At 38.0% G+C, this 26,323-nt stretch overlaps 2 protein-coding genes across 5 annotated transcripts; one reads left to right on the plus strand and one right to left on the minus strand.

Annotated features, from left to right (window-relative positions):
- On the plus strand, positions 1-15,629 carry LOC132095099 (target of Nesh-SH3). 2 transcript variants are annotated; one of them, XM_059499862.1, is made up of 21 exons: positions 1-265; positions 2,771-2,950; positions 3,022-3,090; positions 3,282-3,414; positions 4,284-4,465; positions 4,632-4,678; positions 4,763-4,808; positions 6,036-7,187; positions 7,421-7,489; positions 7,958-8,113; positions 9,072-9,140; positions 10,470-10,511; positions 10,605-10,730; positions 10,934-11,023; positions 11,130-11,339; positions 12,201-12,306; positions 12,564-12,643; positions 13,927-13,956; positions 14,063-14,221; positions 14,295-14,417; positions 14,506-15,629. In XM_059499862.1, the coding sequence occupies exons 1-21, from the start codon at positions 154-156 to the stop codon at positions 14,619-14,621; spliced, it is 3,297 nt and encodes a 1,098-aa protein (XP_059355845.1). In that variant the 5' UTR covers positions 1-153; the 3' UTR covers positions 14,622-15,629. The 2 variants fall into 2 exon arrangements, with proteins under 2 accessions (XP_059355845.1, XP_059355846.1); XM_059499863.1 differs by lacking the exon at positions 7,421-7,489 and having other exon boundaries at positions 2-265; positions 6,036-6,576; positions 7,962-8,113.
- A 323-nt stretch (positions 15,630-15,952) lies between these two features.
- On the minus strand, positions 15,953-25,884 carry tfg (trafficking from ER to golgi regulator). Of its 3 annotated transcripts, none has more exons than XM_059499866.1 (8): positions 25,725-25,884; positions 24,025-24,212; positions 23,649-23,732; positions 20,487-20,633; positions 19,495-19,644; positions 19,100-19,225; positions 17,588-17,674; positions 15,953-16,775 (listed from the first exon to the last, which is right to left on the minus strand). In XM_059499866.1, exons 2-8 carry the CDS (start codon positions 24,206-24,208, stop codon positions 16,396-16,398), a joined length of 1,158 nt encoding a protein of 385 aa, XP_059355849.1. In that variant the 5' UTR covers positions 24,209-24,212; positions 25,725-25,884; the 3' UTR covers positions 15,953-16,395. The 3 variants fall into 3 exon arrangements, with proteins under 3 accessions (XP_059355849.1, XP_059355847.1, XP_059355848.1); XM_059499864.1 differs by having other exon boundaries at positions 19,100-19,237; XM_059499865.1 differs by having other exon boundaries at positions 19,100-19,237; positions 24,025-24,209; positions 25,725-25,878.
- Positions 25,885-26,323: the final 439 nt, after the last annotated feature.

Below are 26,323 nucleotides of genomic sequence, written 5' to 3' on the forward strand. Positions count from 1 at the left end.
CATACAATCACACACCCATTTCCAAACAGTTTCTCTCACACACAGTGCGCACTGACACCTGATCTGAGGTCACTTTAAAGGACAAGGAGAAAACATATGAATCAAGAAAGAACAACTGTAGACATTTAGATAGAAGAGGTTTGAGTGGAATATATGAGCTCTGTATTGTTTTCTCTGAGAAAAACGGACAACATGCGAGCCTTCCTCCTCCTCTTCCTCAGCGAGATCTTGCTGCTGAGACTGACCTCCGCAACCAACATGAAAGGTACCAACACAAAGCAATTCAATCTTAGATTCTAGACATGTTCTAGGATCATAAATATTCAATCGTGAATATTTATGTGCAAATCTGACTGCCGATATATATCACTTGACAGTTTTAGCTCTTTCTAGTTGTAGTTCCAACCCATATGCAAGTTATGAATATAATTCTATGCAAAAGCAAAATCCTGCATGCAGTATGCCTATTGTAATGCAATACTATTGAAGTCATTAGTCTGGTATGCTGTGGATGGTGCCGGTTAAAGGATGCTGTATATACAGATAAACATTTGGGGAAGGGCTAGTGAAAATATTTGCTGGAATTGTGACCATTTTGAAGAGTGCATTAAAGAATTAATTAATGATGTTTATGATTACGCAGTAAATAATTGGTATTATATCAACAACTATATTTCGAAAGCCTCATGGTCATTAAAATGGATTTTTATTGGATGTCAGTAATAGGTTCTGTTGAAATTGTAAAACAAATATTGTGTGTGTGTTGATGACTTCATTGGCAGCAAATACAAGGTCACATCAGGAGGCAGGTCTGTTTGTGTGGGTTTATTATCTGTTTCCTGTTAAAACTCGAATCTCTGAAGTGAGTATGTTGCACGGACGTTGGTTCAATGTGGATTAATTTAGTTTATTTTTATGTTGCGTTAGTGTGCAATATCAAAAATGACTTCACACACTGAGTCTGTATTTAATGTGCCTGTGCCTGGATTTGTTTTGGCCACACTTCTCCTGTGTCACGTGTAAGGTGCATGTAAGAGTAGACCAGTTGTGCAAACTGACATAAATCCTATACTGAAAGAAGTAAGCATCAACTGCACAACTGCCATTAAGAAATCTCCCAGAGGAAATTTGTTTTTCTCAGAGGTTGCTGCTTCATAGCTCAGGAGATTTAAGTCGTAAATTCAAATTTCACGCATTTTAATACACATTCCTGGTTACACAGTGCATGTTTCATTAAAGGAAAATGAGTTTGTATTTTGTAACTTTCAACAAAATGTAAAATATTTTGCCACTTAAAATATTTGCAAGTAGGCTTTTGTGTTATTTAGGCATTGTTTTAAGTTACTATTCCCTTTCTCAAACCAACTTGAACTTCAACTTTGTCTCAGTCTCAGTTAAAAAAAAATGTTCTTCTCAGATATGGGTGCAGGCAATGAATGCGGGATTGGCTGATGAGTCCTTGAGATGATAAGATCTTGCATTAAAATTTTTTCTCCATTCTAGTATGGAACACCTACTTTCCACGATCCGTTTATTTAGAAATACATCATATTATGGAAGTAAAATGAGTAGCAAATGCCATTCTATTTTGCTAACTTTGTCTCAGATGTTTCTTATGAAATTCCTTTAATGAACATTTTTAGTTTAAGAACTGAATCATTTTGTTTAGAAAGGATGCATTAAACTTCTCAAAAGTGACAGTAAAGACTTTCAATTTCTATTAGATCATTAAAAAATAAAAATAAAAACATCTTTTGAAATCCTGTTGATAACAATATCCTGAGAAATATTTCATGATTTCCACAAAAAATATTAAGCAGAACAACTGTCAAGAAATGTATCTTGAGCACCAAATCATCATATTAAAATGATTTCTGAAGGATCATGTGACAATGAAGATTGGAGCAATAGCAGTTTTAGCAGTAAAATATATTAAAACAGAAAACAGGTTATTTAAAATGACTTGTAATGTTTCACAGCATCAAATAAATGCAGTCTTAATGAACATATAGTCTTTTATGAGAGTCTTAACTGCATCTCCGATAATTTTAATTTAAGGTTTTAAAATGATTTAAGCTCATACTGAAATCTCAGACTTTTGACTGCAGATCTCTTCTGAAAATCTAAAGGAGAAAAATGCATGAAATGTCATTTTTTCTCAAAGTGTCAGATTCACTGGGTGACTATGTTTAACCGTAAACAAACACGCATGCAACAAGTGTTTTCTCACGTTACATCCACACATGATTTCTGACATATCTCTGTAACACAGCAGTTTATCTTCTGATTCCTCTGGGAGTCATACAGAAACCAGCTCTGATGTAATAAATGGGCTGTTTGTGTGATCTGGAGCTCAGTGCTCAATGCCAGGGGTTTCCCTCAAGCAGAAACAGCTTTCTCTGGCATAGGACACTGTTTCATCATTCACTCTTCAGAAATGGCAACTGCACACATTTATGAGAAACAAACCACAGGGGTCTCACAAAGGGATTCTTTTACGTGTTTGTGTTTTGTTGTCATAGTTTGCAAAACTAGGTAATTATAACGGCAGAACGTGATGTTTGTGAGGGAAGAATTGCTGCTGGCAAGTGCATGGGTGCATGACCAAATTACTTTCATTTAGACTGTAGAAGTGTAGCTTTCAGAAAGGAAAATATGACTCTGGACTGATTGTTATTCCAAATCTCTTGTAGATCAGTCACATGACTTCTAATATCCATAGCTGCAGTCATGATTCTGAGATCACGTTTCCTGTGTATTTGAATTCCAGTGCAAAGACAAAACATGCGAGTGCGTATCAGCGCTGTTGGAGACACCATTGTATTGAAGTTCATCCGGCCCCATGTGGACACCAGACTGGAGGGATATATCCTGGGCTATGGCAGCACCATGTTCTCCAAACAATTTATCGAGCTACCCGAGGATGGACAGCCCTATGAGACTGAGATAGGTACTGTCTTTATTTCTAGCCGTCTTTCATAGAGTTGTTGTTTATTTAACAGTTTCTTCTCTGTTTTCTAGATGCTGAGCCAAAATATCTGATTGCGGTACAGTTGAAGAATCCTGAGGAACCTAAGAAAAAGTGTGCAGGTAAGCAAATTAAATTAGATCTGTGTATATACACTGATCCTGAAAAGTATCTGCACACTTGAACCACATTAAAAAAAATTCACATTGAATTCAGTGTGTTACTTGCCATTTCTTTGTAATTAATTGTGAAATGTAATAGCAGTTAAAACTGTGTAATGAATTTTAGCTGATTTCTGACTTGTGACCTCCAGGAAAAGTGGATCTAGACAAACCGTTGAACATTGTGATTGGCTCGGTATCAGAGACCTCAGTGCTGCTGTCCTGGGGGACACTACTGACCAGCCCCTTCATGGATACCGTTCTGGAAGACTGTTTTGATGAAGGGTATGTGTCCTAGAACGTCTATGTGTCCAAATCCATGTACTGTGTGGGTGTTAATCTGGACTGAATCAGCGTGTTGTTGACATTCTCTCAAGATGTGCAATTATTACACTGACAGAAGACACAGAGCAGGTACAGGATCATGTGTGCAGATGCCCATGTGTTCCAGAAACTACCAGAAACTCTGATCACACACATTTATAGACAGAAAAACTGATTTTAATAAACTGAACAGTATTAGAAAAAGTGAAAAAGAAAAGAAAAAGGAAACAGTAAAACAGTAATAAAATGAACAGATGTTTGGGTGGAAAAAATAATTTGGGTGTGTATGTATGCACAGACGAATACACATCTATTTTTATATCGTTGTTGGGGTTTTCCATATATTGTTTCTTTTTTTCTGAACTAATGATATCCTGCATGTTTATATTTTTGTTTACCTTATGAAGTCATTTTTGCTCAGAGACTGTTGGATGATTGCTGCTATGCAGCTAATTTTAGTTTTTACTGTCCTTGTGGGGACATGTGGTCCCTGCAGTGTAGGCACAATGTGACCCACACACACTGTCCTTGGACACGTTAGTGGAAAGCTTGACCTCAGCCCTCTACAAAACAACTAATTTGATCCCTCTGACCCATAAAAACCTTATAAATGCCAGAAGGAGAGAGAGATGCTGGAAAAATGAAAAAAAGGGTAAGCGGGGGCATCTGTACACATAAATAATATCTGAGTTTAGCCAATTAGTGCCATATCATGCTTATATAATACCTACAGGTGTGAGTTATTCAAACCAGATATCTATTTTTCGTGATTTGACTGCCATTCTAAATCTAGTTTATAGATTCTGGTTTGCCGTTTTGTCTCCTCTCAGACAGTTCACAGTGCGCTACAGAGAGAAGGAACCCAGAAATACTTGGAACTACCAGACCTGTCCATCCACCAGCACAGTCATCGACAACCTCAAACCAGATGCTCGGTATGAGTTTGAGGTCCGGGCAGACACCGACACAAAGAGTGGGGTCTGGAGTCTGCCCGTCCACCATCACACAGCTGGTGTGTCCCACTACAAATCATTCATTTAGCAACGAGTCATAGTTAACAATTGTCTTGTTTGTTTTCTCCTATGGATGTTTAGAATGAATATCTGACACAAAACTGATATTCAAATAAAATATACTGTAACTAAGTTTACAAAACTTTATTTATATTTCCCTCACAGATCAAATAATAGAGCAATTTCCGGAACCAACCCAGGCAAAGCCTAAGGTGAGTAAATAACTGAGTAAAAGTTAAACACTTTTGTATTCCCGCTTGATCTTTTATTTAATTTCGATATTGCTTTCTAAACAGAAGCCAGTCTTAGCAAGCCAGCAAACATTCTTGCCAACAGTGCCAGGTAAAAGACATATTTTTCCTTCCTAAACACAGTCACTGGTAGTAATAATTAATATAAAATATTTAATGACTTTTCCAGCCACTTTCTAGTCTTAAACAACATTAACCCGACCAGAGAAGCCCCTCTATTCAAATCCCCTAGCCTTCCAAAGCCAAGCAAAACATCAGGTTAATGACATTCTCTCACCTTTGAAGCCAAGCAAAATATTACATTAGCAGAATGGAATGCAAGCATAATGCACACCACATACTGAACAGAGTTCACTGCATACTGCTTACTATTTTTTAAGTTACATGTAAAACAGTATGCAACATTTGAAAAACTTGTGCTGCTTTTATTGCAACATTAGCAACATACACACTTTAGTATATAGACCTCCAGTCATCTCTAAATTAAATGTGGTTATATTGCATTCTTATTGATTTGTTGTAAAAATGTCTACTTAATAATATTAATTAAAATGTAAACTTCAAAAATAGTATACGTTCGCTAGTAGTTTGCCATTCTGAACATACCCATTGTCTCTTACTAAACTTTGAACTATTTTCTCCCATATACTTTCAGAACACTTTTTTTTTTTTTACGACCACACACATCAAACACATCCGGTTTTCTTCATAAAATAGAGAGCCTGAATCGACATTATAACTAAAATGACAATTTTTTTTTGCTAAGTTTCCAGCTTTAAATGTTTAGACATCTTTAAACACTAAACAAAAACAAGGACACCTGCTTTTAATCAAATTAATTATCCATCTATGTAAAACAGACTAAACGATTCTTCTGTTTTATGTCTGTGACCTAAACTGTTTTAAATTGAACCGCTCATACTGCACATGTAGTAAGTCCCCTGTCACAGTCATTTTCAAAAGAAATTCCATATAAATGTCCTTCATGAGTATCATAATAATATTTGCCATATGTGAATTTTCTGAAAGGTGCACAAGCTGGAGGAACTGTTGGAGGGAAAAACATATGCTTATGAAACATTTGAAATTCATCTAATGATTATAATCACTTTTCTTCAATACAAATTAATTCCTGCTATGGGATTTTATTCAAACCTAAAAATGTCCCATTAACTTCTGTGAGACCAGAGCTACAGTACATGTCTCATTATCAACAAACTGAAATCAATGCCTTTTTATTTCTGTTCTTTTCCAGTGTGTGCCATTTTCATTGAATGTCTGTGATAGAAAATGTCTTTTTCTACAATTTCATCAACAGGGGAAGAAAATCCCACCACAGTTCCTGACAATCCACCTACCTCGACCGAGGCCCTTCCTTCCTCTCACACATCTATCATTCTGCCCACGCCAACGACCACAAGCACAGTTCGACCTCGAAACCCCACCAGTCATCCCAGTACAACCCAAGCAGATCTTCTTACAGAGCAACATACTAGCATAACCCCACAACAACCTACAACATCTCAGCCACAACCTTCCAGAACCCAACAACAAACCAGCACAACCCAACAACCAACCACTACAATCCAACAATATACCAGCGAAATGCAAATCTCAGTCAAAGCTCAATCAAATACAGCCAAACTGCTGCTGAATACATCCCCACAACATTTAGGTGAAACATCTTCCCCTAATCCACCTACAACCAAACCACCAATTCAACAAACCCAACAAAGCACCACAAGCACTGTCCAGGAACATCCTCACTCATCTAAGAAACAAGACAGTATCCATACAAGAAAATTTCAGCCCAGCACCAGGCTGCATCGACTGAGCACAACCAAGAATTCACGAGGCACGTCCAAACACCCAACCACTCACACTTATTTTCCAGAAACCATTTCTCACTCCAGCACAATCGCACATTCTGAACAGCCAAACACCAAACCACCACCAACAACACAGGATTGGTCCACAAATAGCCATTCACTGACAAACACAGCTTTGACTTCACCCACTACTTTAGCAAATAGTGTCTTAGTAACAGAACAACAAACAGATGTATTAGTATCGCAGCTGAAAACCGAAGTTAGCAAACATCCAGTATTTAGCACTAATGCATCCATCCTTGAGGAATATTCTACATCCCATGTCCCCACAACTAAAAATCCACCTCTTACTGAGAACATACACGTACTGACACCACATACTACATATCTACCCATAACCTTTTGGTACCAGCCCAGACCCAGCACCACTAAACAGCAAGCAAGCACTGATAAATACAACCCAAAAACAGACTCCCAAGTTGTAAATCGAAAATCTACCCCTGAAGAATGGTTGCCAGGTACCCCAAAAAACCTACTAAAGCTCACAACTGAAACAGCTTTCACCAAATCCGATGCCATTCAAAACTCACCGGTGGCGGAGAGGGTAACAGTGGGGACACGTCATCCAAGTCGACTAGCGGGTAACTTCTCCCCTAGACATACAGTATGATTTAGAAACAGGCTAGTTTCTAAACTAAAAAACCCTGGTTTAAGAAGTTCTTTCATGTTTTTCATTCATTGTTATGCCATTTTTTAAATAACTGGTGCCAGATATTCCTTTACAGTCATGGATAATCTAGACAGACTAAAAGGTATTGGGCAGGGATCTTCTGAGAACATTATCATTACAAAATCTTCTGCCTCTGTATGTCAGCTATTTCCCAGCCAAAGGAGCTACTGTCACAGCCAACACTTACAAATGAGGTGGCCAGTAGGAATGAGGGTAATGATATCAGCTCCATTTTATTTTTTCTCCTAAATGTGCTGTTTGTCCCCTGTCCGCATATTAACCACATAAATCTTCATTGCACACAGTAGCGTCGTGATTATTACCACCAAACATCACCACCACTTCCAAACGTCATCCTGCTGGGCAATGCCATAATCACTTGACTAGCACTGAAACAGCCCCCAATTGTCTTTAAACCATCACCAACAGCACCAGCTTCATTCACCTCAAGTGTCTGACTTCTTCATCCACTCTTAATGTTCAACACTTGCACTGTCATAATGCTACGCACACCATTTCCACCATCTTCTCTTCTAGATCTGTTGGCTCCTGTTTCTGGATAGCTGGTGCTCTTTTGAAAGCTTCCCAGACTCATCCCCATCCAGTCAGCCAACAGATCTGTTGCCATAATCTTTAATCATTGTCTCCTTCCCATTGCTGACTGTGTTTGTGTTTATCTAGGCAGGGGTATGTTCCGCAACTCTTCTTCTGTGTCCAACCTCTCAGCACGAAATGCTACACATAGATCAAGGTCTCACAGTCGTGTCCCTCCAGTTCACCATACAAAGTTTTCCAGGACACAATCTGTGTATCATAACTCAACTGGCAACAATAAGGGTAACATTTTTGAGGTCTTCACACTGACACAGACATCATTTTTCAGCTTTTTTCAGCCTACCTTTCATGCTTCCAGTAATGTATCCGACCACCCTTACTTTCATTTATTCATTCAATCTGTCTGTCTAACTGTTTTATTACACTTTTTAAATGTTATGTAGTGTGCAAATTCATAAATGTGTAGCACTGGGGCTGTTTCACACCACATGAATGAAGCTTGTAAGTTAGGCTGTAGTGTACACTGTAATGTTGCTAAAAAAAAAGATCTAATATATTTTTAGGTTACTGCACTGTGTATATATTTTAATTATGGGCATTTAAGTAATTTAAGCCATATTTATCCATTCAGTTGTTTCTATATTATTTTGAATCTGTTATTTTTGCTTTTTGTCCCTTCTTTCATTATGCTTATTTAACATTCTCATTATTTATCATTCCTGGCATTGTTAGACATGGCAAAAATGTAATTATGCTCCCTGTGTATAAACTTTACTGAGTATGTTTGGTTGAGTGCATAGGCTTATGTACAGTATATACTGTATATGGACATTCTTCTTTGCACATGGTTTCTCGGGTGGGTTTTAAATTCATTTATTTAAGGGACTCTTGGGACCTGTTGACAAGATTCATGTGTTATCTGCAGGGAAAAGGCAAGCACACAATCTACCTCTTTCTGCCAAAAGTCTGTTTCTCATCTTATCCTCTTCACGCTTTCATTTAATTCTGCACAACAGCTGATGACTCCTGTGACACCTGATATTAATGCTCAAACTATACAGTTCAACTTTTTTTTTGTCATATAAGTCCTCTTTTTCACATCTAATCTCTTACTCTAATATCTATCAAATATGGTCCAATACAAACATTCTTGTATTTATATTGTTGTTTATGATGTGCTTTTTTGTCATGTCCCTTCAGTGTTCACATTTAATGACAGAATTTTTTTCTATCATCACAGCGAGCGGTGGTAAGCAACATCACAGACTTTTGGGGTCCAAATTTCCAAAAGGAACCAGAGAGCAAATTGGTAAACCCCTTTATGGATTTTGAATGCATATACTCTATTACAGGTTATCTTAATTTTATCTCATATGGGAGTTGCAATATCATATTTCCATGTGATGTTACTGTACTTGTAAAGCCTGGTGTTGTGCTCTTTAGTTTATTGAGTGATTTTGTGGTCCCTGTCCCAGAAATCTGTGAATCCAATTGTGCATACTGTTAGTTTGGATTCAGTTTTAACATGAGGTCTGAGATAGAAATCTCTGTTTGGTAGCAAACATCTCCTGTCTAAAGAACGATTCCCTTGCAGCTGGATTTCATGATCATTCTGGGCCAAAGAAAAATATTTATGTGCTGTTCATGTCATAATGGATTTTCAGAGCTTAGGATTCTTTGGAAAAGCATGACAGATCAGCCATTGATGAGAACCCAGGACCCTCTCTCACTTTCTCCATCAGCTTCTCCCAACCAAAGTCAACATTGAAACTGAATAATAGAGAATCAAGCCACTCTGTCCTTACCCAATTTCTCATCCCATCCATCTAATCCGACTCATATTAGAAAGTCTGGTTGAACACATTTGGCAGACATATGATTGCTTGAGGGAAATGTGAAACTGTTCTTCATATAACTTTTCTTAAAAACCTTCAATTCATACTAACTTAGGTTCCTGAAAATGATCTGGAATTTTTTACGAATCGCATATTGGAATAATAGACCATTAGAAAGATGGCTGTTGGAAATAATTACGTTTGGAAATTGATTCATTGACAGGCTTTGGTCAATATTATCCCACACTTCTATTTTGAGTGAATATCCAGAATTATAGATGTTTAGTTCTGAACTCCATCATAGCATCGGTCCCTCAGAGCTGTTCTTGGAGAAGCCGCAGTCCTAAGAGTCTGGACAGCATTAAAAGATCCCATTTGGCTCCCACAATACTCTGACTGTGCGGAAATTAACCTGATGTCATGCATTATTTTTTTTTTAATTCCAACCATGTGAATGTTATGCAGAACAAACTTTACCTTCACTTCTAAATTATAGTCAGTGTGCAGTGTTTTTTTTTTTTATAATAATGTGAAATAGCTGTTTCTTTATGCTGATCAGATTTCTTAAAGTGAAAACAAAATTAAAAGAAAAAAAGTCTTACTTTGAACTTTTTAGCAGGCCATAGTAACTCCAGCTGTGTTTCTATTCAGATTAATCTTAGCTACAGCATAATTTAATTTGTTTTAATGTTTTTTATTATTATTTTTTTTTTAATTATTATTATGGTCAAACTTTTCAGTGACTTGATTAACCACAAACAATTAGCCTGTATCTCCTACTAATCTGCCGCCATCTTTTATAGAGAACAGAAAGACGAACCAGGCCTCAGAGACTCTAAAAAATGGTGAGGACACTGACAGTCCATGTGGCGACAGTCTTGTTGGACATGCATGAGTTTCTTGCCAATTAATAAAACATTTTCCATGTTAACTTTTAGGAAACATTATTGATCTTAAGCAAAAGGACCCAGTACCAGATTTAAAACCTCTAGCTCCACCCACTACTGAAAGACCAGCCAAACAACGGCCATTGTCGACAACAACACCACATTCTGTTTTTGAGGGTATGCTCTAATGCGAGTTATTTCATTTGCACAAGAACTATGATGAATACAACACAGTGTTTCTGTGCATATTTCTTCTAAAGTACTGGAAACATGCAAGGCAATCTGTTGAGAATGAGATAATTAGTGTCTCTAGCAATTGGAGTAGTTGAAGTCTTTAATTTCTGGTCTTGTGGCATTTCATCTTTGCCTTTGAATCATAGGGAGTCGTTTTGACACCGGTGACAACTCCTCTGTATTCAGATCGCATCCCCTCTCTGAGGTGGATGCCACGGGGAAGAAACGATTCATTGGTAAGAATATGTGCTAAAAGCATTCATATTTTGGACGTACAGCACTGTCAGACAGAACTGTGTCTGATTTGTGGTGGATCTCTGATTGGCTGTCCTCTATTTGCAGCGCCTCACGTGATCTACAGAACCGACAAACGTCCGGAGGAGCCATGCTCTGTCACTCGCTCTCTCAGCGCCTTTCCTGATGAGGAGATTGGATACTTGAATGTCACTGGCCCACCCAAGACCCCTCCAACCAACCTTACTGTGGTCACAGTGGAAGGATGCCCCTCCTTTATCATCCTTGACTGGGACAAATCAGACAATGAGACCACAGGTAGACAGAGCATTTGTTTACTGTCTTTGCTGCCTAAAACTAGTCACAGTATTGAAGGAGGTGATGGACAGCTTGAGAAATGAATGGGAAAATTAGCCATGCCCAATATGGCAGCTGTTGGAAAAAAAGAGCCAACTGCCTTTTTGATGGATGTGAAGTCTGTTTTTTACCTCTGGAATGTGCATTAGCTGGGCAAGCCTGAAAAATATTGGGCTTTAGCATTGGTTTGAGCTTAAGAAGCTAAATTTATGATATCATTGTTGTCAGACTTTATTGCTAATTTGAAATATGGATTTGAAAAGTTCTTCTGACAAATCTTAACAGATTTTTAGTCCTTCTCCATTCCAGCTGATAGAAGTTATGCTTTATGTCCATTACCTGCATAGAACATAGCTGCCAAGATGGCTGCCAAGTGATCTGGCTTGCCTTGAGAGGACTTTTGTTAAACTTACTTTAGTTGGGTTTAACAAGATATACAATATAAATGAATGAAAATGGCCATTATTTGCTCATTCCAAAATGAGGTCATTCCAAACCTGTATTACTTTCTTCCATGCAATAAAGGAGATAGACTACTGTTGAAAAGTTTGATATTTTAATTTTTTTGAAAGAAGCCTCTTAATTTTAAATAATTAGAAAAGTAAAAAATAAAAGTACCCAAAACTTTTGAACAGTAGTGTTTTTATTCATTTACTTACTTGCTGACAGTATTTACTTAATTATCCCCAAAATCGTATTGAACACACCAGTATTAGTCAATTGAATAGAATAAAGCAGCTCAGACATTCTGGGAATCTCCTTTGAGATTCTAAACAACAAGAAATTTTAAACAACAAATTCATGTTTCTGTTGTATCAATAGAATATGAGGTAGTTTCCTCCACCAAGGGTCCGGATGGAAAGGAAGTGTCTGTCCAGACAACAAATCAAACACATACAGCTGTGGAGAACCTGAAACCAGAGAGCAGGTACGAAGACACACCATGTCATTGACTTCAATAGTTATTAAATTAAGCTAATAGCTACACACTAACTCATGTCCCTGCCCTTGAAGGCAACTTATTAAATAGCATATTGTTTAGTGCTGTTATGAAGCTGTTTTCACTGTGAGGCTGTAAAGTTCCACTCTATGTTTGTTACAAGAAAATACATCTGATTAGTAATGTTTGGTTTTCTGATCAACATAACATTGTTTTAGAATTACCATCTCTATTTTGTCTTGTAGTTATGAGTTCAAAGTTACACCCAAGAATGAATTGGGTTCTGGCCCAGCCAGTGAACCGGTCATCTTCAGTACTGAGTCAGGTAAGCGGAGAAGAAATGCTAAATGAATTCATTATGAATACATTGTGATGTTCAGAATATGTGTAAGATTCACAGCTAAAAGTCCCAGATCTGAAACCACAATCTGGTATGAGCGAGGTCATTGTGAAATCATTTGGCTCATCCAGTGAATCTGAGCTCTGTTTGTTCCAGAAGTGTCTCTGGGCCAATTGTATCAACAAGAGAAGCTTTAATGGTTTTTACTTTTGGTTTTGCACTATGTCTAAATTTCCTCTTAAGCCATACAAGAGCCTTGTGTGAAAAACAAACCTAAACATAAATCAGTATCCACTTAAATCTCATTCATGCTTCAAAACATTCAAAAGCATTGTGATTAGTCACAAGCTGCGTGAAAACCAATTATGTTTGACATCTGGCACTCATATGATAGCAGAGTCCTGCAGGCCAAGGTAACTTAAGAATGAGACATCAAGCTCACAGGTGTGTGTAACTGGCAATGAACGTTTGCTGTAATGTATATGTATAATTAGCATATAAACATTACTGTCAGCAATGAGAGTAATGTGGCTAATGTTCAACTAATAGTTCCAATGTGTTCACTCTTCTGGGTCCATTGCACTTATTTACTGTAGGTAAAGGGGACCTGATAGACTGCCAGAAAATAATAATAACCATGAGGATATCTGACACAAGCTCTGGAAAATTGTACATCATGATAGTGAGGACAACTCAAGGGAATTTCTTGGGGCTTTGGATTTTTAATGACTTAAATCGAAAACCATGCTGTTTTATTATATTCAGGCATTGAGTGTTATAATAATTACCTGAATGGCACATTGTCTGGCTTGTGTTTACCTTTGACAGCTATGTTTGGATCAGCCTAATTTATGTATGTATAGTTTCATAGTAGGTTTCCATAGTAGCTATGATAAAATGGTTTATTTCATTAACGTTTAAACATTTGCATATACAGTATTTTCAAAAGTTTGGGGTGAGTAAGATTTTTGTTTTTGAAAGAGATCAATACTTTCATGTATCATTGATGCATTAAAGTTTTTTTTCCTATTTATCAAGGAATCCTGAAAAAATGCTTCACAGTTTCCACAAATATATTAAGGAGTAAACTATTTTCTTTTTCTTTTATTTTACTGTTGTTTTTACTGTTTTTGATGGAAGAATAATAATCCAGCCTTGGTGAGCGTAAGACACTTCTTTTAAAAACAGAAACAAAATCTTACTGGCCCCAAAATGTCACATCAACAGTGCATTAAGTTGCAGTGACATCATGTTCTTCTGCATTTCAGCTGATCCTCGTGTGAGTGAGATCCAAACCGGTAAGAGCGCCAGTCACCTCAAGCATACAATATATTAAACAGAAAGACACAATATGCCTATACCAACTGTACATGTGGGTATAATAATTTATATTGGCTCTCATAGGTAAAACTGCCATCTGGTCATCGTTTCCATTTAAGTCTGACTTGTACTCCGAGTGCAATGGGCAGCAGTTCATAAAGCGGACCTGGTACCGCAAGTTTGTGGGTATCCAGTTGTGCAACTCTCTTAGATACAAGATCTACCTGAGCGACTCTCTCAAAGGTCCGTATTAACCATTTACCAACTCAACTGACATTTAATATCTGAGTTACTTCTTAGACTTTTCTATCTCCAGGGAAGTTCTACAGCATAGGAGATCAGACTGGGTATGGAGAGGATCACTGCCAGTTTGTTGACTCATTCCTGGATGGACGAACTGGTGGTCCTCTTCCAGCAAATCAGTTACCACCCAGACAAGGTTTCTAATAAAAACAGGTTTTATTGAACAAAAACAAGTCTAACACTAGTATGCAAGATATGACAATTTCTTCTCTTGTCTGATCAAGGCTATTACCGGGCCATGCGTCAAGAGCCTGTCAAGTTTGGAGACATCGGAGGAAATTCCATGATCAACTACGTGGCCTGGTATGAGTGTGGGATACCCATTCCTGGGAAGTGGTAGGACCCTGAGGAGCAGATGGAAGACGTGACGGATAAGCGACATCCGCTGTCTTTTTATGGGATGTTTGTGTAGAGAGAATGATTTCTTGGAAGTATGTATCTGTATTTTCAGGTATCAGGCACATATAGAATTATTTATATATAAAGTAGTGCAGCAAACGTACAGAGAGCTGAATGAATGTTCTTGTTGCAATTAAGAAGATTAACTTTAGAGAATATTTAGGGAAGCAGGCTCCCTTAAAAGCAAATGAATGTGTATATTATTTATCAAAGTGTTAAATATGCCACTGAAACTAAAGTGTACACGGCCAACTTAAAGGAATGTTCCTGGTTCAAAACGAGGCAAGCCAGCATCTATAACATTGTCCTCACAGAAAAAAATATTTTTACTAACACAAATTATATTTGTATTATATAAATATAATTTATGTAATGTATATTTATAATTATAAAAATATAATTACATTTTTTATTGTTCTATACATTTTTTAACACACTTTTGGTGGGATGATGAACTTTTGATTATGCACTACCAATGTAATTCCTAAAGGTGGATTTTTCTGCCAACAGTCCTTTTTTGGACCTTGCAAGTATTGTGCAAAAGTTACCACGTTTACTGGCTTTATATGGTCATTGTGGTTGAGAAATTGGACAGTCTACAGTTAGTACACTAGTCTCATGTGAATATCCTAATTAAATCTTTTGGCTTCATGGAATACTATGTATTTTAACGTTTATTCAGGTGCACTGCTTTGCCCCATAGACTTTCATTGGAGGTGCTTTATTTTTTTCAAATAGAGTTGAAATTGTTTCTGTTATCGTCACTATGTCACAGATGCTGTTAACAACATGCTGAGTGCATCAAGCCTGAAACATTCCTTTAACAGCTCAAGAGCAATGCGAAACAAGGAATTTAAAGTCTAGGTCATATAAACTATTGTTCAAGACATGCAGCTTTTCAAATTAATTATTACATGTATGAATGTCAGAAATGTAACATCTCTTTAACTTAGAAAGTCTATTGTTTTGTACATAAGTTCAGTGACTCGTGATTTCCAATGAAAGCTTTTAAATGCCAGAATTTATGTAACATGTTTTTACATCGAAACTTTGTTATATTTTATAAGGTTTATAATGATTCTGCTTTACCAGTAAAAGCACAAGCAGTTTTTATGATCTCTTTTTTAGTTGGTGGCTACAGTTTAAAATTGTTTCTGAATCTGACACAAAGTTTTTGTGTTGTTTTTTTTTATGCAATCCTGATCCGTTAAAGAAAGATCTAAATCAGAGATAAATGTTAATTCCATGAACAAATGAAAAACGATCCCATCATTCAGTCGCAAAGTCTTTATTCACCTCCTGAAAACAATGTTACAGTTTATGCAGAAATGACAGGCTTCACTGCAGAAGGCCAGTCAGGGGTTAGTAAAAACCAGGACACTGGAAAAAGTAAAGAAAACTAAACAAATATCACTTACTTTGATTATAATTTTCTAGTGTTTAAACAGACTCGTGGTTTATGACAAAATAACACCAATGAGGAGACCGTGATAAAATAAAATGCGCACACACCACACACATAAACAGAGCTATCCACTCCCACACCATTTGGTCTCCCATGTGTGCAAACACACACATACAAGCTCACAGACTCATTCTCAGATGCATTCATTCAATCACACAAAGCACAACAAACACAAACACAGATTTTGGGGGCTTATGTGTTGGGAGACAGAAAACTTGTAGCGAGGTGCTATGGGGACACTAAAGGCCTTTTACCGATAGCCAGGGCCCGGCTGGGTGTAGCCCTGGCCAAAAGGGGGGCGGTTTCGGGCATAGGGGTTGGCACCCCCAGGGGGAGGGGTGGCGCCAGGTGGCGGGGTGTATCCAGGACGGGGCTGATAACCCCCTGTGGCCTGGGAGGTTGGAGGCAGGCTGTAGTTAGCTGGCTGCTGAGAGGCCTGGGATGTGTAGTTTTGAGGCGGAAATGCTCCAGGCGGGTACTGGGTGGGTCCTTGGGGAGCAGGAGGCTGTGATTGGCCGGAAAACCCTGGGGCGGAGCCAGGAGCACCAGCAGCTTGAGAAGTAGGGGCAGGGTAATTCTGGAACTGCTGCTGAGGCTGAGCCTGAGGAACACCGGACTGAGTATAACCAGCTGAAAAAGAGGATTAAATTAATACATTATATATATATATATATATATATTTTTTTTTTTTTTTTTTGGGAAACATACTTTTTTTTTTAAGAGGATTTTTTTGATGAATAAAAATGTAAAAAAAAATTCTGAATGGTTTCTTAAGGATCATGTGATGCTGAAGACTTGGGTAATGGATGAAAATTCTATAGCTATATTTTACAGTACATTAAAACAGAATATAGTTATTTTAAATTGATAAATAATATTTTCCAGAGCTTGTGTCAGATATCCTCATGGTTATTATTATTTTCTGGCAGTCTATCAGGTCCCCTTTACCTACAGTAAATAAGTGCAATGGACCCAGAAGAGTGAACACATTGGAACTATTAGTTGAACATTAGCCACATTACTCTCACTGCTGACAGTAATGTTTATATGCTAATTATACATATACATTACAGCAAACGTTCATTGCCAGTTACACACACCTGTGAGCTTGATGTCTCATTCTTAAGTTACCTTGGCCTGCAGGACTCTGCTATCATATGAGTGCCAGTTTCTTTCAGTTGTTCAGTGATGTCAAACATAATTGGTTTTCACGCAGCTTGTGACTAATCACAATGCTTTTGAATGTTTTGAAATATATATGAAATATTTTAACAAATAAATGCATCCTTGATGTTATTTATTTATTATATATATATATATATATATATATATATATATATATATATTTTACTGAGCCCAAACTTTTGAGTACTAGTAGTATATTTTTATTTAATGCCTTGCCAGCATCTTAGGCTATTTTCATAGCAAAAGTAAAGTATTACCAGGGTACTGCATCCCATACTGCTGCTGGGCCGGTCCAGCTGATGGAGGGTATCCACCTGGAGCCTGATACTGCTGATACATCTGACCTGTGATTAAGACAACATCAATTCATGCTTTAGTCCAGGATTGAGATTCACACTGTTAAGGGAGGGAACTCCCATAAAAATCCAGGACATCAGCAAGCAGCTTGTGGATCCTAGCAAGGATATCCCACTGTTACTGGGTTTCATCATCAAACATTGGAGAAATATCTGGGACCCCAGAGGGCCATAAATATTAAGAACTGATCTCTCTCACTCTGTGTCAGAATATAATTTAATGTGGGATATCTGGCATGTTACTCTGGAATATCAACAAATAAAGAGCCAATACACAGAGGCTGATTGAAAACATACAAATAGGATAGCCACATGAAATTGAGCAGATGATAGATCGTTCAAACGCTGGCAGCCAGTGACAGCCTGACCATCTGCTTAGAGCACAGCTCCTGACTGAAGATGAGGAGAGACGTCTGACCAACAATTTAAATGCTTTATTTGGAATAGTAGATTTAAAAGATCATTTAAGACCACAAAGCCCTAGTTGTGCAAATCACAATGGGTAAAGATAACCGACTTTGCTGAGACAAAACACACAAACGGATTATCCAAAGTTCATGAATGTTTGTGTGCATCGCACCAAGAAACTAATGAGAAAAGGCTGCGTGTGTGTGTGTGTCCCTGTGCAGCTTATGATGGGAACAATAAAGCAGAGAAAAGCATCACAGCTCCATAACTCTATGTAACCATGGAGACCATCCACACAATCTGCCAAATCTAGAAAACTCTGCACAATTTCTCATGTGTGCCGTGTCTATGTGGAAGAACTTCTTTGGAAAGAGTGAGGGGGAAAACAAATCCAATGGACGTGTGGAGAATAACATTATGCTCTTGACTTGAAGGCCATTCTGGTTCATTTTTCTTCCGCTGTACACCTTCCCAAGAGACAACATCTGCAAGGTGATTTTTTTTTTTTTTTCTGCAAACAAATACGTTTTGTGTGGGTTTGTGTTTGTGTACGAGTGTGAGAGAACATGTGAGTTTAGGTGTGTAACCTTCCTGCCAAAGCAGCATGACCTGCCAAATCGAGACTCGTCCTGCATTTCTCAAGTCCACTGGACTGACGTGGGCGTTTTTTGGAAAGAAAACGAGGGGAGATATTTTAATGGCCAAGTGGAGAACAACATGCTCTGAATTCACTACAAAGACTTCGGAGCCACATGATTCCTTGTTCATTTTTCATGCACTGGACTCTTTCCCATAAACATCAGAAGGAGACATCTGCAGTAAGGATGTGCAAAACTGCCATTCGACTGGCCAGTATCTATAGACTGTTTTCAAGGTGTAGGATTAGACGGGGTCACACGACGTGTTTGTTAGGGGGCTTTACACAAGACACACTGCTTACAAGCCTCGTCATTCTAGATCACACTCTACATCAAGTTCCATTTGAGACTTTTGTGGTAGATTTACCATCCATAGCAGAGGGAGTCTGTTGGACCCCTGAGTAAGCTGGAGGAGCCTGGGGAGCCACAGCAGAGGATGAAGAGGCAATACTGTCTGGAGTTGCAGAGCGCTCCTCTGCAGCAGCAGCGGCAGCTACAGCTGGAACTGGAACACAGGGAAGAGTAAAGGTGATTAAAGATCTTAAATATGAATGGATGAGTTACACTAGATGCCATAAAATAGCATCTGTGGCAGCACATAAAATTAAATCTATATTAATGCAGCAGAAGGCTATGAACCATTAAATAGCATGATCTATATCTTGAATCAAATAATTTATCACAATGATTAATGCTAGGACTGAAAAAAAAAAAAAAGATTGAAAAGCTAAGCACTTTGAAGGCTGTACATGTATATGGTACCTTGGGCATGTTCCTCAGACAGGCCAAATGCAGAAATGACATTCTTGTTGACCACTTCCTGGTTCTTCAGGGGGTCAAATGCAGACATGCTAGCAGCACTGACTGGAGGGGCATGCTTCAGTGTTGAATCTACTGCCTCGTTCACACAATCTGTCACGCAGACACAGCAGAACAAGACAGCTTTAGTATCGCCTGTCTTCACCTCAAGGAACATTTACAAGGTAAAGAGATAAAAAGAACGAACACGGTCATCATCCTCATTCTGTTCCAAACCCATGCAATAAAGTTAAAGTGAACCAACATTAAAGTGAAGTGACATTCAGCCAAGTATGGTGACCCATACTCAGAATTCATGCTCTGCATTTAACCCATCCGAAATGCACACACACAGAGCAGTGAACACACACACACACACTGTGAGCACACACCCGGAGCAGTGGGCAGCCATTTATGCTGCGGCGCCCGGGGAGCAGTTGGGGGTTCGATGCCTTGCTCAAGGGCACCTAAGTCGTGGTATTGAAGGTGGAGAGAGCACTGTACATGCACTCCCCCCCACCCACAATTCTGCCGGCCCGGGACTCGAACTCACAACCTTTCGATTGGGAGTCCGACTCTCTAACCATTAGGCCACGACTTCCCATGTGGATGTGGATGCATTCATTCAAATGTGTAAATTTTGATGCCATTCATTAAATAAAATGGTCTTATTGACACATTGTCTATTTTTGAGTTGCTTTTTGTAATTTGCCAGCCCCTGGTCACTGCATGAAGAGCATGAAGATTTACCAAAAGATCTCCTTTGGTGTTCCACAGTAGGAATAAAGTCGTTGTGGGTTTGGACTGACACAAGGATGTGTAAATGACAACAATTTTACTGTTCCACCTTTTTATATCTAAATAAGCTTTAACGAGAGACTTCATGTGCTTCAAATGCTTTGGCTACAGTACTGGATATGAAGATCATGAGAATCGCTCTGGGAGAGTTCATGTACCGGTTTCTGGGTTGGTGCTCCCTGGGACAGAATCTGAGGGGGGCTCCAGGCTGTCCAGGAGGCTGTTGACTTTATTCCTCAAATGGATCAGCTCTCTACGCAGGTGCTTCACCTGAGACGACTCCAGTGGCCGAGGCTGACCATTCACTGCGAAAACACAAACATTATTTTGACAGCACTGTCTAAAACTTTGTTCAAACTAGTCAAAATTCATCCGTCCATGTTAGTTTTTATCCTAACCAGCTGCTTGCTTTCTATTTTTGTCATGTTTTCTTTTATCCAAACCCCATCATAGCATATTAAACATTAAAAATGTTCTAATCTGTTGTGATTTTGTCATTTCATGCAGCTTTTCGCGTACAATGAGGACAAAAAAAAATATAAAAGCTCAATGCTAGAAGCTTGTCCCAATTCGCCTGTTCAGGATGTCAACAAGTGAACAACAAAATTAGATCATTTAGATAGCCAGACTATGTCTATATGATGAAGTAATCCAGAGGTTTGGCACTGTGTACGAGTCAGGAATGTTCATTCCTGAGTCCATATGTGTGAGATCGGCAGCCGCTTGAACCAGTCCAGACTCTTCAGAGATCACAGGAGCTCTAGCAGGCGTCCAACCCAGTCTCTGGGCGCCAGTCACACGTTTGGGATGCATACACGCACGTGATATTATACAACCATTAACAACACATTTGAACTCTTAAAATCTTCTTCCCAAAATTCTCTTTGACTAGTTAAAGGATCCAACAAAGGGCAGGGCTACATTTGCTACAAGCCATGACATCATCTGGCTGGAGCAGGGAGGCTTTGGACAGTGCAGAGTGCAGACTTGACCAAAAGGTATTCATTTATTTTTATTAGGAAAAGAAACACATGTATTTTGAGTTGGTACTTAAATCAGCTCTTTCATTGTCATAAATAGTGGATTTAGTTAAATCCGCACAGACTGCAACCTTTGATTTTGGCTAGATTTGATAAATAAATCACGGTGTAAAATAGTGTATGAATCAAGCAGCCCAAATATACAGCCTCTGCAGCATTTATGATGACACATTTGAAGAGTAGTCGGCAAATGCTGAGAACTGGCACTGACACTGCAGTGCAGATGTACCGCCCTGAGCCAAACTTTGCTAGAACAGAGCATGACGTTACTGGCAAGTAACCGGGTCCGATTTTCCTCTCTTGAGAATATTTGTTTGTGCCATGTACCAGTCAAAGAGTGGCTTTTCAGCACAGCTCACGTGATTGAGAGCAGACTTAAAGTCTGTAAGATGACCTAATCTATCTTAAAGGAATAGTTCATCCAAAATGAAAATTGCTATCACTCATATTTACTCACCCGTATGACTTTATTTTGTGCAGAACACAAAAGATTGAAAAATTGGAATCACTGGATCCCACTGACCTTAACTGTAAAGTTTTGGGTGAACTTTCTCTTCAGTCAGTGGTTCTCAAACGTTTTGACTCCAAGTCCCTCAGTTGTCCACAACAATATTAATTCAAAGGCCCTAGTTTGCTTTCAAAACTTATTTTTAATTTATGGGCATTCAGTTTCTGTAAATTAAAAAAAGTTTCAGGAACTGAATGTTCTTCAGTGTTCCCACTTATTTTAACCAAACATTCTCCAAACATAAAGTAATTCGTGATTTATTTGATAGTGATTTTTACTCATTTAATATTTACAATTTCTACCCAATAAAATATTTCAGAGCTTATGAATAGTTAAATGTATTTCTTCTTCCTTTATTTATTTAAATGACTTTTTTTTATATATTTAAAATACTTCCTCATTAATCCAGGGTTTATTTAAATAAAACAAATGAAACAGATTAATTAATATACAAAATATCTATATTTGTAGTCATTTTATTTTAATGCTTGTTTCATTTTAATTGAAATGATTTTAAATTATCATGAGGCCTCTTGCCTAGTGGTTGAGAACCACTGCTTTATGTAAACCTTCCTTGTTCAAATATTTGAGGCGAATGGTCAATTTATGTTTTTAGAGAACAGATATCCGTTCTGTTTGGAGTAGCGCATTACAGCTGTTAAACTGAGATATGTTTAATGTCCATGTTATGTTAAATCACATTAGTGGCCCAACAAATATTTGGACACTTGAGTCACACTTAAAGGGGTCACCACCAGATTTTAATATTCCATTGGCTCCAAATTCCAAATTCAAACCCCTGCTGATTACCTTACAAAGCCACATGGACTCATACCGGTTCAAATCTTGTTCTATTGTGCCCTCTACTGGACTTTAAGAGCTGAAGCTGTGTTTATCCTGCAAGAGAAAAACGACATCTCCTGGTTGGATGAAATATTACCAAGTTCAGCATTTTTAAGATTAAAAGAGCTTAACTCCGCAATATTACACCACCCATGCGATGTGGGATTATGTTCTTAACAGAGAGTCCTTTTTAACCCAAAGGTTATAGAACAACACTGTTTTCTGGGTCACAAAGACACATTGAGATATCAAGAAGCTTTAACTTGATATGCCTCTTATTTTAGTATGTAAAACACCATATAAAAGAGCTAAAACAACTACAGGCTTTGACTACATTCTGTCCAATAAAATATTTCAGAGCTGTCAACTATAAAAAGGTATGTAGCTCAAATGAGCTGCTTGGTTCTTATAGTCCTGTGAACCTTGTTATTCTGTAAAGGGACACTATGAGCACTGAAGCATTTTTGGAATATGATCTCCCTGCAGGTAACACAAACCTACACATGCTCACTGACCTTAACTCTAGGCATGATTAGCACTGACGAGAACGGTGTTGTTGTGCCTGTATCTGTGGCCTCTTGTCATTTATAACAGAAAATAACTTGTGTATTTTACAAACTGAGGGTAAGAAATAAAATTTACAACTGAAACCTAACAGGCAAGTGGGCTGTGCTTCACATTTCACCTTTTAAAGGACATTATTTAAACTATGTTGTTCTACATTGCACTTTTAAGGTGGGACTACTTTTAACACAGATTAACCTCTGGTTATGCATTACATAATTTAATATTTGAATATTGCTACATGTAAACTGTGCTTTACAAAGAGATACAACACATTAATTTCATGCTCCTTTCTGGTATCTTGTGCAGATATATTCCTTAACATCAGGATGAGCGAAAACCCTTAACCAGTGCTGATTTCTTACCAAAAAGAGTGAGCTTCAATATTCTACTGCACTGGATTGCAAAGGACAAATCAGAACTGTCAAAGATGGTGATAAGGTCATCATCTGGAAGAGAGCAAAAAATATGATTAAAAGAATACCAGAGAATGAATGCAGTACTTGAACAGCTGCAGTCGAACCCAAAATAAAACTATCACATGTAAAATCACAAGAGAGTTATGGGATCTATACCAAAACCCCCTATTAGAGTCTATTCAGAACATCTACAGATCTTATAGTTTTATACTACATGACTGATAAAAAATGGTTAAATATACATATGCATGGTGTCCAGTTACTATAACCTTTTAAATTGGTAAATTTATGAAACATGCATGCTTTGAAGTCCAAAACTGACCTTCATCCTTATATTTGATGGCAACTTCATCGCTGCTCTGTAGCTGCCCACGGAAGACTCGCTGCATCATCAGCAGGAGCTCGTCGTAGGTGATGTCTTCATTGTGGATGGGGATACGGCGGATATCATCGCCCAGCTGAGCTTTAATGATCAGCTTCCCACTCAAGTCCAGCTGGCCATTCATACTGCTGGAAATAAATGACAATTTTATTGAAAATATTGTCTAATATATTTATAGAGAAACTAAAAATATGCCATTGGCTAAGGAGTTTATAACCCAATTTAGTACAATGGCAAATGAAACAAAATTTAGATTAAAATTAAATCAACAATACTCAAAATCCACTGAATAAAAAAAATGTTTCTACACTTTTAAAGTAGCAGAATATTTATCACTATTTAATACATCACATGCCCATCAGACGTCATTTGGTAGTACAGGAACAAACTGAAACCAAACACACTATCAGAGCTGCAGCAGTGATAACTAGGCCAACATTAAATGTAGGCATATGCAGAGCGAACAGACCAGAGCAAAACCAATGACATGATCTGTGAAGGCTCAATTATTAAGTTCTTCTATCAGAAGTACCGAGAATTCAACTCGCAACACAACAGTTAACCATGAAATCTAATATTTGTAACTTAATGAGTGTCTACACTCAGCGCTTGCTACCATGCTTTTATGAAGAATATAAATATGTGAGTGAATGACTTATGTCTTACTTGCAAACCCATAGTCTAACGTCTCATCTATGAGGTCGTATCTGAACAAGTGCTACTGTATATTATTGGGACATACGATAAAAGTCTAAGGGTCATGAGATATAAGATGATTTGGCACATGCAGATGGCCTACAATCATTCTTAACTCAGACTCTGGCATCAAGCATGATTATAGGGAGAAACATTTGGGGATTTTAGATCACAATACAAACCGTCTGAGAGTGTGTGTGATCAATCAGGCACAATCTTATCAGGAGAATCTTGACTCTTACTATGATTAGTTTACCCATCATTCACCCTGGTACTCTAATGACAGCCATCATGACCGAAACTCTTGACTTGTTGCCCGCTAGATCAAGAACGAAATTTTCGAACGAAAACTGGCAATGCATGGCAAATTTACCCGTGTCTTATTTGTCAAGCGTCTGCTTAATGACTCAGAAATTATTATTAAATATCGTTTAGAAGAGCAAAATATGTGGTTTCTGGATCACAACACACATCTGGCCACTTTCCATCATCGCACCAGCATGACGTTTAAATGTCTTGCCAAAGAATGATCCTTTCAAATCATCTCATCAGGCCTCGTTCACCTGATGATGCAGCAACTTCCTGCAAAATAAAGCTCTGAACGTGTCAATTCTCCCGGAGAAAAAACAATATTAAATACTGTGATCAAATCTCAGTTGAATTACACCAACAATTATTTCTGTGTTTTAAATGCGATTATTACATTACGCAACGTAGTGGCTTAAAAACACTGACTTTTGTACAAAACGTCTCTCTTGATTTTTTTTTTAGCTTGCCCTAGTTTCTCACAGGCTAAGCTAAGCTAAGCTAATGCTAGTTTGCTTGGCAACCGGCTAACCAACCACTAACGTTAATGATTTATTTTTAGATGTGCCTTTAAAAAAACTCTAAAGTGACTATATAAAAGTATGTGCATGTTTGTAGGAGAAGCCCCGAGTCTCTACCTGGTGGTTTGGACGTGTCAATCCCAGCAGCAGCCTGTGTGTCCTGGACTTTAGCTGAACGACGCCTGACTGACTGATGATCGGAAACGCCTCACTGCGACCTGTACGTGGCAAAACCACAACCGCGCATGCGCGCTATCCGGACACCGCTTATACTGTCATGTAAATTTAATTACTGCTCATCATGAGGCGGCCTATATGGCGTCTGACTGCATTTTGTTAACCAAAATAATATAAATCTATTTAAAATTAAATTAATATGTTCATTTAAACGCATGAAATTGAAGTTTCAATGAATTTATCTGAGCCTGATTCTTGTAAAGTCCATATGACAATGTGTCCGATATGAATTTAACCATACTGTTTGCCAAAGATATAATGGGGTCTAATCAGGTCTCTCTCTCTCTCTCTCTCTCTCTCTCTCTCTCTCTGTAGTCTGTTGTGTAAATATAAATTTTGTTTTATAAATTGTGTTTGGGTAAGAATATATAATTTTTTCTTTATCCAACCCACTAGAGGAATCTTAACCACAAATAATCTACAGTTTTTAAAAGAGTTAAAAAAATGTTAAAGAAATATGAACAATTAGACATAAAGCT

The sequence above is a fragment of the Carassius carassius genome, chromosome 19, assembly GCF_963082965.1.
Source record: "Carassius carassius chromosome 19, fCarCar2.1, whole genome shotgun sequence".
Taxonomy (NCBI): Eukaryota; Metazoa; Chordata; class Actinopteri; order Cypriniformes; family Cyprinidae; genus Carassius; species Carassius carassius.